Source organism: Lissotriton helveticus, chromosome 12 (genome assembly GCF_964261635.1).
Source record: "Lissotriton helveticus chromosome 12, aLisHel1.1, whole genome shotgun sequence".
Taxonomy (NCBI): Eukaryota; Metazoa; Chordata; class Amphibia; order Caudata; family Salamandridae; genus Lissotriton; species Lissotriton helveticus.
The window spans coordinates 853,431,088-853,445,341 of NC_136073.1; the positions used below are offsets into that span (position 1 = coordinate 853,431,088).

Consider the following 14,254-nt stretch of genomic DNA (forward strand, 5'->3'; position numbering starts at 1 on the left):
AATGTGGAGGTACCTGGTAATAGTAGCGCTACTGAACCTGCACGCCAACTAGGGCGTCGAGTGGTCTAAGTGTGTCGGTGGCGCACAGCAATTTATCGTGACTTTCACCAACCCATCTTGTGCAAAGTGGCTGGTGGTTGGGAATATTGAAAAACAGACACTGAATAAATGCTTACGTAAGGTGTGATCACTAATCACACCATGGTTCTCGGGAGAAAGGTGATGGCTAGTAGGCACACCCTGTAAGAAAAAGGTCAAAATAAAGGAACATTGCCCCTCTCCTGAAAATTACTTATCTTTTTCGTTGCGTGGAGCGCTGGTTTCTACTCAGCCATCACCCCCCCTCCCGAGACCCATGGTGTGATGATGAAGCATGTCACCAACTAGGTTGGTGAGTGAGGGCTTTTTAAAGAATCTACTGTGATTCTTCCCACTTGCTCCTCTCGCAAGGAAAAGTGCACTCTTTTGTTGTTTTGATTGTATTTCGTAGGGGGACTAAGAGTGCTCCTTCTTATACTTTACAAAAAACCCTCTCTCTCTGGTTGTTTAAGGATATTTAGCAGCGCACAGCTGTGAGAGTTGTGTGGAGGTCTGTGACCTTCAGCTTCCTCCCTTTCTATTTTTCCCATAAACGTTTGGCTTTTTTCCACACTTCAATGATGGCAAACCTGGGTCTCTCCTACACAGACTCTGAGGTGGACGCTATACTAGCCGGGCCATCCCTTTTTGAGGATCCTACGATCTCGCAAGCTATCACACACACCAGTGAGTGGGAAAAGCTGTCGGATCAGAAATGTGACAGAATCAGAGCTATTTTACATGGAACCATACTTATGGAATACTTGCACACTAACACTGCACCCAGGGGTCTTTTGGTAACCAACGCGCCACAGATTTTCTTAGAGGACGCATTATTTAGGAAAGAGTGGGCCATGATCGCGTGGCATTGCACGCGTGATTGGCTTGTTTTAATCATCAAGACAGCCCTGAGACTATCAGAGGCCTTGTTGGTCGAGATCGAACAAACTGAAAATCACTTCAAGAGCACCATAACAGGCTATAAGAAAAAATTAGAAGAGATAAACAAAGACTATGGGGAATACAAAGACAGTCTCACTCAATCAAAAGTGACCAAATTCCAGTCAGGATACTGCACCATAGTTCCGTGAGATTTCTTTACAGTGCACTATTTGAGAGGAGCACATCTGTTTGAACAGTCTGAAATTAGCAGACGCTTTTGACATGGTGTAAAAATGACTGCTTTTACCTATATATGTTTGTTTGTGTCTACTTTTCTTTCAGGTAACTGCTGGGTTCTGAACACATTCAGGTACCCCTCCCACAGCCGGTTTTAACTATTGAATTTTTTCCTGTTTTTTCACACTTTGACCACCAGGTTAGGGGGAGCCTTAGCACGCTCCCACCGCCGGGGTCTTCACACTGATTCTAATTTAGTAGCTTGTTGCTTCTGCTGTACATTGCCAGTGTATGTACTATGAACAATCTTCTCTACAATACACTCATGTTATCCGGTGTCTGTACACCTCAAGAATCTAAAATATCCCTTTTAAAGCGGTAAAGCTCTTAACCGAATCCTGCACCACCAACAAATATGATTTCCAAATGCTCTTTGTTTTACTGTGCATGGCTCTTTACCGAATCCTGCATCATCTACAATGCTAACAATCGGGAGTCCTGAATGACCAATTGTTTGATGACGTCTGGATGTCTTTATCATACCATGTCCTTTGTTGGATGGAACCTGGCTCTCCATCCACAATGTGTCATCAATAACAATAAAGATTCTGGAATATCCTATTTTTGATGGCACCTGGCTCTCCATACCCAGTGTGCCATCACCAACAACGAGGATTCTGGAATATTCTTTGTTTGAAGGCACCTTGTTCTCCATACCCAGTGTGCCATCACCAACAACAAGGATTCTGGAATGTCACTTTGGCTGATGGAACCTGACTCTCCATTCCCAGAGCATCGTCACGAACAACAAGGATTCTGGAATGTCAATTTGGCTGATGGAACCTGACTCTCCATTTCCAGAGCATCATCACGAACAATGAGGATTCTGGAATGTCCCGTTAGTTGATGGCACTTGGATCTCCATACCCAGTGCGCCATCACCAACGAGGATTCTGGAACGTCCCTTTAGTTAATGATTCTTGTCTCTCCATACTCAGTGCGTCAACACCAACAACGAGGATTTTGGAACCTCCCCTTTTGTTAATGGTTCTTGTCTCTCCATAGCCAGTGCGTCATCACCAACAACGAGGATTCTGGAGCCTCCCTTTGGTTAATGATTCTGGTCTCTCCATACCCAATGCGTCATCACCAACATCGAGGATTCTGGAACGTCCCTTTAGTTAATGATTCTTGTCTCTCCATACCCAGTGCGTCAACACCAACAACGAGGATTCTGGAACCTCCCTTTGGTTAATGATTCTTGTCTCTCCATACCCAGTGTGCCATCACCAACTACGAGGATTCTAGAACGTCCATTTGGTTAATGGTTCTTGTCTCTCCATACCCAGTGTGTTAACACCAACAGCGAGGATTCTAGAACGTCCCTTTGGTTAATGATTCTTGTCTCTCCATACCCAGTGCGTCATCACCAACAAAAAGGATTCTGGAACGTCCCTTTGGTTAATGGTTCTTGTCTCTCCATACCCAGTGCGTCAACACCAACAACGAGGATTCTGGAACCTCCCTTTGGTTAATGATTCTTGTCTCTCTATACCCAGTGCGTCAACACCAACAACGAGGATTCTGGGACGTCCCTTTGGTTAATGGTTCTTGTCTCTCCATACCCAGTGCGTGAACACCAACAACGAGGATTCTGGAACGTCCGTTTGGTTAATGATTCTTGTCTCTCAATGCTCAGTGTGTCAACACCAACATCGAGAATTCTGGAACGTCCCTTTGTTAATGATTCTTGTATCGCCATACCCAGTGCGCCAACACCAACAACGAGGATTCTGGAACGTCCCTTTGGTTAATGGTTCTTGTCTCTCCATAGCCAGTGCGTCATCACCAACAACGAGGATCCTGGAACGTCCCTTTGGTTAATGGTTCTTGTCTCTCCATAGCCAGTGCGTTATCACCAACAACGAGTATTCTGGAACCTCCCTTTGGTTAATGATTCTTGTCTCTGCATACCCAGTGCGTCATCACCAACAACGAGGATTCTGGAACGTCCCTTTGGTTAATGATTCTTGTCTCTCCATACCCAGTGCGTCAACGCCAACAACGAGGATTCTGGAACGTCCCTTTGTTAATGATTCTTGTATCGCCAAACCCAGTGCGTCAACACCAACAACGAGGATTCTGGAACGTCCCTTTGGTTAATGGTTCTTGTCTCTCCATGCCCAGTGCGTCAACACCAACAACGAGGATTCTGGAACGTCCCTTTGTTAATGGTTCTTGTCGCTCCATACCCAGTGCGTCAACACCAACAACGAGGATTCTGGAACGTCCCTTTGGTTAATGGTTCTTGTCTCTCCATACCCAGTGCGTTAACACCAACAACGAGGATTCTGGAACACCCCTTTGGTTAATGATCTTGTCTCTCCATACCCAGTGCGTCATCACCAACAACGAGGATTCTGGAATGTTCCTTTGTTTAATGCTACTTGGCCCTCAACAGACAGTGCGTCATCAACAACAACAAGATTTCTGGAATGTTCCTTTATTTAATGCTACTTGGCTTTCCATCCTCAGTGCACCATCACCAACAATGAAGATTCTGTAATGATCCCTTTGTCTGATGGCTCTCCACAACCGATGTATTATCACCAGCAATGAGGATTCTGGCCCTCAAACCTCTTTGATGACTTCTACCCTTAACAAATTCTCTGAATTCACGCTGTAAGACGTCACCCTGGCACATAAGAGGGTCAAATCAGGTTCTCCCACTGACCCAGTTTCCTCTCAGGTTCTATCAAAAATCAGTCTAGCTGTTATTCCCAGCTTAACTAGACTTTTTAACCTCTCGTTACTACATTCCTCGGTACCTGCTAGGTGGAAGGAGGCTATAGTTAGACCCATCCTAAAGAAGCCCACCTCAGATCCTGAAGTGCCAAAAAATAATCAACTAATCTCCCTTCTTCCCCTATTCGGTAAAATCCTGGAGTCACTGATAAACAGGCAATTAATCAAACACCAGGAAAACAATAATGTGTTAGATCCTTATCATTCAGGATTTCGGGCCTTCCATAGTACCGAAACAGCACTACTAGAAGTGGTGGATAGTATTAGACTCTCTCTGGACAACCGAAAATCCGCCATCTTGGTCTTTTTGGATCTGTCGGGTGCCTTCAACACCATCTCCCACTCCATCCTTTTGGAGCGCCTGTGGGAGGCGGGTGTCGGAGGCCCCGCATTGGCTTGGTTCAGGTGTTATTTGAGTGATCAAACTTCCAGAGTTCAAATCGGTGCTTTTACCTCCAAGTGCCAATCCATCAACAGGGGTGTCCCCCAGGGATCCATTTTGAGCCCTACGCTCTTCAACTTATATGTATCCCCTCTGGCCAAAGTTATCAAAGTCCACCGCTTCGACACACTGTCATACGCCAATGATACGCAGTTGTTAATTACTCTCGGACCTGACGTTGCTGATACTAAACATAGATTCAGGCAATGCATGCTGGATATAAACAACTGGATGTTAACTAACAACCTCCAGCTAAATGCAAATAAAATGGAACTTTTTGGTAATGCCCAGGTGCTATGGACAAACGATTGGTGGCCTTCTACCCTGGGTACTTGCCCACTTCCGAAGGGAACAGCGCACAACCTTTGCGTGATGACTGACAATCAACTTTCCATGTGTCACCATGTCAATCATGTAGCGCGTACCTGCTACAGGCTAATGCATGCCCTCCGCAAAATCTTTAAATGAGTCGCACTACCTTCCCGTATGCCATTGATCCAGTGCTTAATCATCAGCCGCCTGGATTATGGGAACACCCTATTCGGGTCCATAAACGAAGAACTCCTAACTAAGCTCCAGGTTCTGCAGAATACAGCTGCTAAACTGGTTTTAAACCTTCCCCCTTGCTCCCCCTCTGTACCCAGCTTGAAGGCTCTCCATAGGCTGCCAGTCAAGAAGCGTATTAATTTTAAAATCTGCTGCCTTGTCCATAAGACTCTCAACGGACAGGGTCCTCATTACTTGGCTAATAAACTGAAAAGGTATCAGCCACCAAGAACTCTTCGTTCTGCTAATAAATATCTATTAGCAATCCCGAAGGTTTGCACAGTCAAAAACGGCAGCAGATCATTTTCAAAACTAGCTCCTACTCTTTGGAACTCCCTGCCACTCCACCTTTGCGCTGAGGTTGACCACAAGAAGTTCTGTTTGTCCCTCAAGACTTGGCTATTTTAATCTATCTTTTCTTTCCAGTCATCCTTCTTGTCTGTTTCTGAGTCTCGGCAAAAGTGCTATGAGACCCCAGGGTGATATCTGCCCTCAACAAGAACCAGTACATAGACATAGATGTACCCAGTGCATCATCACCAACGAGGATTTGGGAATGTCCCTTTGTTAATGGAACTTGGATTACCATCTTTAGTGTGCCATAACCAACTACAAGAATTCTGGAGTGTCCCTTTATTTAATGGCACTAGGCTCTTCATATGCCGTGCGTCAGCACCAGCAATGAGGATTCTGGAACATCACTTTGATGAGTCTTGGATCTCCATCCTCTGTGTGTCATAACGAGGAATGAGGATTCTGGACTCCCCTTTGATGGCACCTGGTTCTCTATACCCATTTCATCGTAACCAATGAAGATTCTAGAACTTCCATTTGTTTCGATAACTACAGGTCGAGTTTTGAGAAACAACAAGTTACTTACCTGTAAGGTGGTTCTCCAGTATTGATATCTTTTATACATTTACATGCTTGAATCTTCCCCTTCGTCATCGTGGAAGTCCCACGGCGGAGAAGATTCAGGCTTGTGAATCTATAAAAGATACATTACTGGAGAAAAAACAAGTTACTTACCTGTACACTGTGTTTCTCTAGTATTGATATCTTTGATAGATTCACATGCTTGAATCTTCCCCGCCATGGGACTCCCACCATGACAATGGGGAAGATTCAAGCATGCGAATCTATAAATGATACAATACTGGAGAACTAGGCTAATATGGACTGTTGTCTGATGCTGGTTGAATGTTGAGAACAGACCCTGCAGTTGTGCTGTGCGTGGCAATGGTGAGCTCAGAAGTATTCTGTTGACTTGCTGAGTCCATTTGGGACGGCGGGACTAGGTCAGGACTGGGTATTGTATGCCTTTTCCTAGTGGGGTTTTAGGTTACCTTCTGCTTATATCTTCTATAAGAAGTTGCTACCTCTTAATGTTCACAAGTGCATACAAAGAATTGCCTACTCTCCATCTTATTATATCCTCCATTTCCAAATGTTACACAAAGCTATGCCAACATTATGCCAGCCACTACTGTGACAAATTCATTAACTGGCTTACCATCATCATTAATGTACAGCTGTTGATCTTTCTCTTTGTCCTCCTCTTCATCCTCATCCTCCTCATCCTCCTCATTTGGTGGCGGGGCTGAAGGGAGCGGTGGTGGGTTCCGGCTATTGAATTGAGGTCTGGTGGTTCCTTATCAGACACAACAAAACAGATTAAACTGTGCCAATAAATGAAACAAAAGTAAAGGGTGTCAGCCAGGCGACCACACCAGGTAACTTAATTTATACAATTTTCGTATTAAAACAGGAAGTCTCGCACCATCAACCTGAAGACATTGATCACCAGATTAAATGAAGCCGTAGTTATATAGCTTTCAATCCAGTGGAAATTAATAATTCACTTCAGAACGTAGTGTGGCAAGTTTGAAAATGCTCAGATTTGTAAATTTATATATTTTTTGTGTTTCACAAAACAGAACTCAGTAGTGCTGGTAACACTTTGCAGCATATCATCATATCGCGTACCAAAGCACACAAAGGGCCTAAATGTGTTGACATCCTCGAGGCCAACCAACCATACAGGAAGGACAAATCAAATGAGGACACTTCTTATAGTGTTAAAAAGCAGGATAAAGTCATTGTCCAAATATGGTTTTTTTAAAAGACATTTGTATGGACTCAACCTACAATCATACATAAATGGAAGCATTTTAACATGGGGTCACAATATCAATGATTTGATCTGTGAGTTAACTTTATGCACCATGATTTCAATTGTTAGAAGCTGTTTGTTAACCTCTAATAAATATGTGTTTTTTTAATCATATATTCTGGCATCATAAGACATAATACTTACTATCTGTACTGTTTATATAGTATTCAGCTGAGAATTAATTAATTTTGCATTTTGAAATATCAGGTTCTAGTGAGCTGCTACCACAAAAGATATATGTATCGTTCACTGTGTTTCCCCCATCTATACTGGGTGGCACCCTATGATGTCACAAACTGAGAAGTCCACAGAGTTTGACCAAAGTATAAATAAAAGCTTCATCTGGGAACTGTGCCTGATTAAGAGAAGGGCAGCGGGTGGCACGTGATCATACCTTGTTTCAGGCATCCCTAGTGCACTCGGCCACCCTAACCACAGCAGACCGCCTGAAGACATCCTCCAGCAGCACCCACACCAGTGCTGCCCTGCTGTCCGCCGCCCCAACCCAGAGTCAAGTTGTCAAAAGAGTAGCACCTCCTCCAGACCCCTCCCCAAACCTTGTACCTGTGCAGCTCATGTTCTCCCCAACACATTCAACAACAACCCTCCCTCATACCCACCCCCCATGACCAATGCTGTGCTTTTCAACCACATTTATACTTTACATTCATGAAGTTCAGCTCTGTAGAACATCAAGCGATCACACTCCTAGCTATTTTCGTGCCTGAGTCAGGTGGGGCTCTCACTAATCGAAAACCCTTCCTCAGCCCAGTGCCCTTCAAGCACTGCCACCTTTCAACACACTTTCAGGCTGTGGGGAGCCATCCGGTGTGTCCGGGATCCAGTTCTTTCAAACAGTCAACCAGATTTTCCCATGCTCGCGCTAGGTCAATCAAGTTGTGCCCTCTCCAAGCAGCACACTAATTTCGATCCCCGCACATTTAACAAGTTTATCCTGCCATTTAGCCACTCTAGGAACTCAGCTGGCCTTCCAATGCATCGTAATTTCCAGTTTTGTAAGAATCATAGGCAGATCAGTGAATCTATTGGAAGCCTTACATTTGGTCGGGTGCTGGAACCACCCCAGTAAGCATGAAATCGGGGAACAAGGAATTGCGCAATGAGCTATGTCATTTACACAATCTCTTACTTCTTCCCCAAACCCGGAGAGGGATAGACAGGCCCACACTATATGATACATCTCAGCCCCAAGCTCGCCACATCTAGGGCATGTCGCCCCGGCAGTCTCATAAAATATATTTATCTTATCGAGTGTAAAGTAGGTCCTATGGAAGAAATAAGATCAGTCCGGTGAACAAGTTACTTACCTTCGGTAACGATTTTTCTGGTGGATAAGGTAACTTTTGAATTATCCCAATGCACAGCATTCCCCTGAAACTTTTCTCCTCAGCTCTCCCACGTCATCAAGAGCATTACAATGGAACTACTCCACAGGCAACTCTGCGTGACGTCATCTGAGCCATAAGAAGACCTCGTCGGCATGCTGACGTCAGTTCCACCCATTTTTTCTGTGCCTTCGAGGCAAACGGGTGAACCAACAACATTTTCACAAGTATTCATAGTATACAAACAGAACCAAACCCGGAAAAACTTCAATATAGACAATTCCCAATGCCAACTATCTCATAATTCCGCTCCGGTGGGAATAACGCTGGCGACCCCCACTCAATACAGACAGCCATTTAGCTGGAGGTTTCCGTCGCAGGCCCTATTAGATCTTGTGTTTAAAGAGGAACTGAGAGGTAAACTAGAGGAGTTCTTTGAGCTCAATGAAGGGACAGTGGATTCGCCAGGCACACTCTGGGAGTCCTGTAAAGTGGTGACCAGGGGGCACTGTATGGCGCTAAAGACTGGAGTACTGCGATCCATTAGAGGCACACTTGATACGCTCGAAAAAGAATTAGCGACGCTGGAAGTCGAGATTACGACATCGCCTACAGATAGGGCCCAGGCGGCCTTCAGGGCGAAACTGACCCAGTATCAGGAAGAAGCAGAGAGGGAGGTAAAATTCCTACATAAATACGCTCAGGCTCGTAGATATGGGGAGGGAGACCGCCCTGGGAGGACGTTGGCCGCCATGCTCAGAAAACCTAGAGGAGCGGATTATATTTTGGAACTGGCCACTGAAACTGGCGAGATGGCTCGGACGCCGAGTGATATCTTGCATGCTATGGAAGAATATTATGGGAACCTGTACGCCTCCAAAATGCAGCCGAGTGAGGACATGATAACAGATTATTTAGACACGGTGGCGCTAGCGTGGTTCAACAACGGAGCACGCGAATATATGGATTTACCGCTGACGCAGGAAGACATACGTCTGACCATCGCCGGCATGCCCTTGGGTAAGGCTCCTGGACCTGACGGCCTCACGGCTGCATTCTACAAAGAATATGCTGACATCTTGGTCCCACGGCTGCACAAGGTATACATGGAAGCGATTGAGACCGGGAGCCTTCCCCCGTCACTCCGAGAGGCCATGATAATTACGCTTCTGAAGCCGGGCAAGGACCCCACGTGTCCGGATTCGTATAGGCCGCTGTCCCTGATCAACCTAGATGCCAAGATCTTTGCCAAGCTACTGGCGGAACGCCTGAAACCAATGATACCCCAAATAGCACTCTCGGATCAGTCTGGATTCGTTACGGGCAGATCCACGTCACACAACCTACGCACGCTATTTGGTTTACTTCACTATCTAGACCCAAAAGTCCAGGCCGCGGCTGCCTTGTTGGATGCAACTAAGGCATTCGATTCTCTTGAGTGGAAGTTCCTACAGGCACTCTTCACAAGAATGGGGTTCAGCAAGTTGTTTATCCCAAAAATGTGCGTCCTTTACAGTGGCCCCACGGCTAGAGTGAAAGTTAACGGGAAAGTCTCACAGCCCATAGAGATCACTAGGGGGACTAGACAGGGGTGCCCGTTATCGCCGCTGCTATTTGCCATCGCCACAGAGCCGTTAGCGGCGAGATTGAGACAACATAATACCCAGAGAAGTATAGGATTCACCTCCAGGGGTTTATTAGTGTCCATGTAAGCGGACGATATAACAATCTTTATGCAAAACCCGGCTGACAATTTTGGCCCCCTGATGAGGGAATTAGTGCGATACAGCGGTTTGATCGGCATTAACGTCAACTGGTCCAAATCCACGCTTTTGCCATTGACTGACGGTACGACGCAATGCCCTACCGAATTCCCCATCACTTGGGTGGACGGTGAGGTGAAATACCTGGGAATACATATAAGCCGCTCGATACAAGACCTATGGCTTTTCAACTATGGCACCGCCGTGGATTGGCTTGAGTCGAAGGTGAAAAAATGGATCACCCTGCCGCTGTCACTGACAGGGCGTATAGCCATAACAAAAATGATTATACTGCCAAAGTTCTTATATCTATTTGCGAATGTGCCCCTGCCACTTACACAATCCTTTTTCAAACGCGTACGCTCGGCCCTACTGGAACTAGTGTGGGCGGGCAAACAGCCTAGAGTGCAGTGGAAAGTATTGACGCTCCCTTTTCGCCAGGGTGGTCTGGCGGCTCCTGATTTCGAGTTATATGCCTACTGCGCCCAGGCTCAATATCTACACTTCTGGCACCACCCGATCCCATATCAGCCCCACGTGGCGATCGAAATGGATGTGTCGGCACCCACCCCTTTGAAAGCGACGCTGTATCACAAATACAAAAGATCACCAGATGACGTAAACACGGTGGAAACAGTGCGATGGGCCTGGCAGGGCATCGCGAGCCGGGCAGGCATCTCTGAGCTGTATGCCCCATCCATGCCGCTGAGCGGCAACCCCTTGCTAGGTCCTCTGACAGATGCGGCGATTTCTGAGAGGGCGCGGCAGCGTGGTCTGGTGGTGGCGAGTGACCTATACCCAGACGACACGTTTGTGACACTGGGGGACGTCTGCGAATCAGAAGTACCTACGGCCTCTGACCTGCTGCTATACTACCAACTGCGAGCGGCATGTAAGGCCAGATACCCGATGTTCCCAGCAGTGCCTCCGTCGCTTTCGGCACTGGAGAACGTACTGACCAACGGCTCTCCAAGAAAGCTGATCACCCGGATCTATAAAACAACGCAAGAAACGGCGCCATGGGTGCGACCTACCTCGAAATCGCAATGGGAGACGGAGGCGGGAATCGACATAACCGATAAACAATGGCAATTCTGCTGCGACCAATTGGAGAACTTGTCGCCTAACTATAGGCTGCGATTGATACACTTTAATTTCCTACATAAAACGTATCGCACACCTGTGCAACTCTTTAAAATGGGATTGCTACCTGACTCTCGCTGTTGGAGATGCGGGGCTGTAGAGGCGGACTTCTTTCACATCACATGGAGTTGCACGCCGATGCAGCAATATTGGGTGGAGGTTTTTTCCCAATTGGGTCAGATAATAGGAGAAACACTGCTTCCTCACCCAGTGGTGGCTCTACTGGGATATGTCGCTGGCATACCCAGTGCCTCAAGGAAATTAGCTGCGTTGTTACTCCTACTAGCGAAAAGACAAATTGCACTACATTGGAAAAGGAAAACTGCTCCAAAAACGACGGGGTGGATAAACTCGGCACTATACTGTCGGGATCAACTGACTACGTATTGGGAGCTCCTACCACCGCGGTCTAGACCTGTTGATATCTGGCTGCCCCTTACGACCTGGTTGGCTGGAGCAGATTTGGACGAATGAGCCTGGATGTGAGACGCTGGAGATGCCTGGTAGCGATGGATGAATGGTGCATGGTGATTGGACATACGTGGTGTGCGATTTCACTAGAGGAACATTACTAAGGTTTTTGGCTGTATAACGATGGAAATCGAACGTGTGACTACGTGAGTGCTTCTGAGAGGATTGAATTGACTAGTTCGGGTGCTGCGCAGTTCCCCCCTCACACGTGCAGTTATTCTCCACACGCACATACCCCCCCCCCCCCACAGCCACTTTGGCGTGACCTACTTGGAAATCGCCCTAATATAAGTGTCAAAAAGCCCTTTATATTGACAAATAATTTATGACATATGGCAAAGCGTTGTTGGTTTGGTTGTATAGGTTATTTGTAAAGTTACTGAAACATGATCCTTGCACATGTACATGGTGCAGGACCGCAAGATATGGTCAACATAATACTAAAGATGCTGCCTGCCTCCGGGTTGTTGGCTGAATAGTGGTGTACTGCATTTGAATAATGAATAAAAGTTTATAACCCAAAAAAAAAAAAAAAAAAAAAACTATCTCATAATTCCAGCAATAAATCGCATAATACACATTCATTACTTTTCGGTATAAGCTGACAGGCAACGAGGAGACGGGCGGGTCAGTGAGGAATCCACAGGCAGATACTGTCGCCCACCAGAAAACACATTACCGAAGGTAATTAACTTGTTCTTCTGATAGATACACCTGCCAGTGGATTCCTCACCTTTTGAATTGAATCCCCAACCAGTGCCGCACTCAGAGGAGGGTGCCTGCCAGCCTATACCAAAAAATCCTGTAATACAGAACAAGCAAAATGGACATCCCTCCTCACTTCCGAATCCAAACATTAGTGCTTTGCAAATGTGTGGAGGCCTAAGTTGCAGCTTTGCAGATGTCTACCACAGGGACACCTCTAGCCAAAGCCAAAGAAGAAGACTTCACTCTAGTAGAATGAACACAAATAACTTCAGGAGGCTCCTTCTTGGCCAAGGCATAGCAGATCTTAATGCACAGGATTATCCACCTGGACAACATTCTTTTGTGGACAGCCTTGCCCTTCATCTTGCCCACATATCCTAAAAAGAGTTGATCATCCAGCCTGAAGTAGGCAGGAAAGCAGCAGAAAAGCAGCTCTGGTCCTAGGAACCATCTTATCCATATGGAGAGAAGTAAATGGAGGCTTGTAACTAAGAGCCTGCAATTTACTCACTCTCCTAGCCCATGTGATTGCAACCAAAAATATAGTTTTAAATTCTAGAAACCTTAAAGGACAACTATGCAAAGGTTCAAAGGGTGAACCCATCACTAGATTCAAAGCCCACTGTTGCATGATAAAGAGAGCGGGAGGAAACCTATTAGTGAGACCCTTAATGAATCTCATAACTATGGGAGACTTGAACAACGAGAGTTGATCTGGTAAACAGAGAAAAACCGACAAGGCAGTTAAGTAGCCCTTAACAGTTGCTACTGCACAACCCTGTTGGGCCGAGGAAAGAGAAAAACTCAGAACATCAGATAAATGGGCCTTCAAGGGGTCAACAGACTTCTCTCCACAACTTTTCAAAAATCTTGCCCACCTACCAGAATAAACAGATTTGGTGGAGTGTCTTCTAGCTGATAAAATAATGTCCACCACATCTGGTGGGAGAGAGAAAGAACTCTGGTTGCCCAGTTCAATCTCCAGGCATGGAGGTGCAGGCCCTGCAGGTTTGGGTGTAAAACCTGCCCCTGCAATTGCAGGTCTCCCCTTAGCGGGAGACGACGCATAGACGCATAGGGTGCAACAGGAGGTAAAGGAGGTCTGTGTACCACACCCTTCAGGGCCAATCCAGGGTGATCAATATGACTTGGGCCCGGTCTTGGTGAATCTTCCTCGGGACTTGAGGAATCAAGGTATGTGGGAAACGCATAAAGAAGCTGGGAGCCCCAATCTAACTAAAAGGCGTACCCCAACGCTCCCTGCATCGCATACTGGAGACTGCAGAATGATGGGCAGTCCGCGTTCTCGTGAGTGGCAAATAGGCCCAACTAAGGAAACCCCCACATCCTGAAAATGTGAAGAACCACCTCTGAATGGAGACGCCACCCGTGATCGGCGGAATACTGCTCACTGAAACTGTCCGCATGCACATTCAGCACTCCTGCCAGATGATTTGCGATTATGCAAATCGGATGGTCCTGAGCCCAGGACAAGAGTTGCAGAGCATCTCTGCAGAGAAGATACAACCCTACTTCTCCCTGCTTTTTGATGTACCACATCGCGGTAGTGTTGTCCGGTAAGACCTGAACCGGCTGACCACGAAGGGAAGGAAGGCCTTGAGAGCCAAAAGTCTTGCTCGTAATTCCAGCAGATTGATGT

General features: G+C 46.3%; 1 protein-coding gene across 2 annotated transcripts in view; it reads right to left on the reverse strand.

Moving 5' to 3' along the window:
- Positions 1-14,254, reverse strand: part of STAP2 (signal transducing adaptor family member 2) — a 338,860-nt gene that overhangs the window by 89,341 nt on the left and 235,265 nt on the right. For both annotated transcript variants that reach the window (XM_078670196.1, XM_078670195.1), the window contains exon 10: positions 6,504-6,641. In XM_078670196.1, the coding sequence (XP_078526322.1) occupies positions 6,504-6,641 (138 nt within the window). The remainder of the gene's footprint in view (positions 1-6,503; positions 6,642-14,254) is intronic.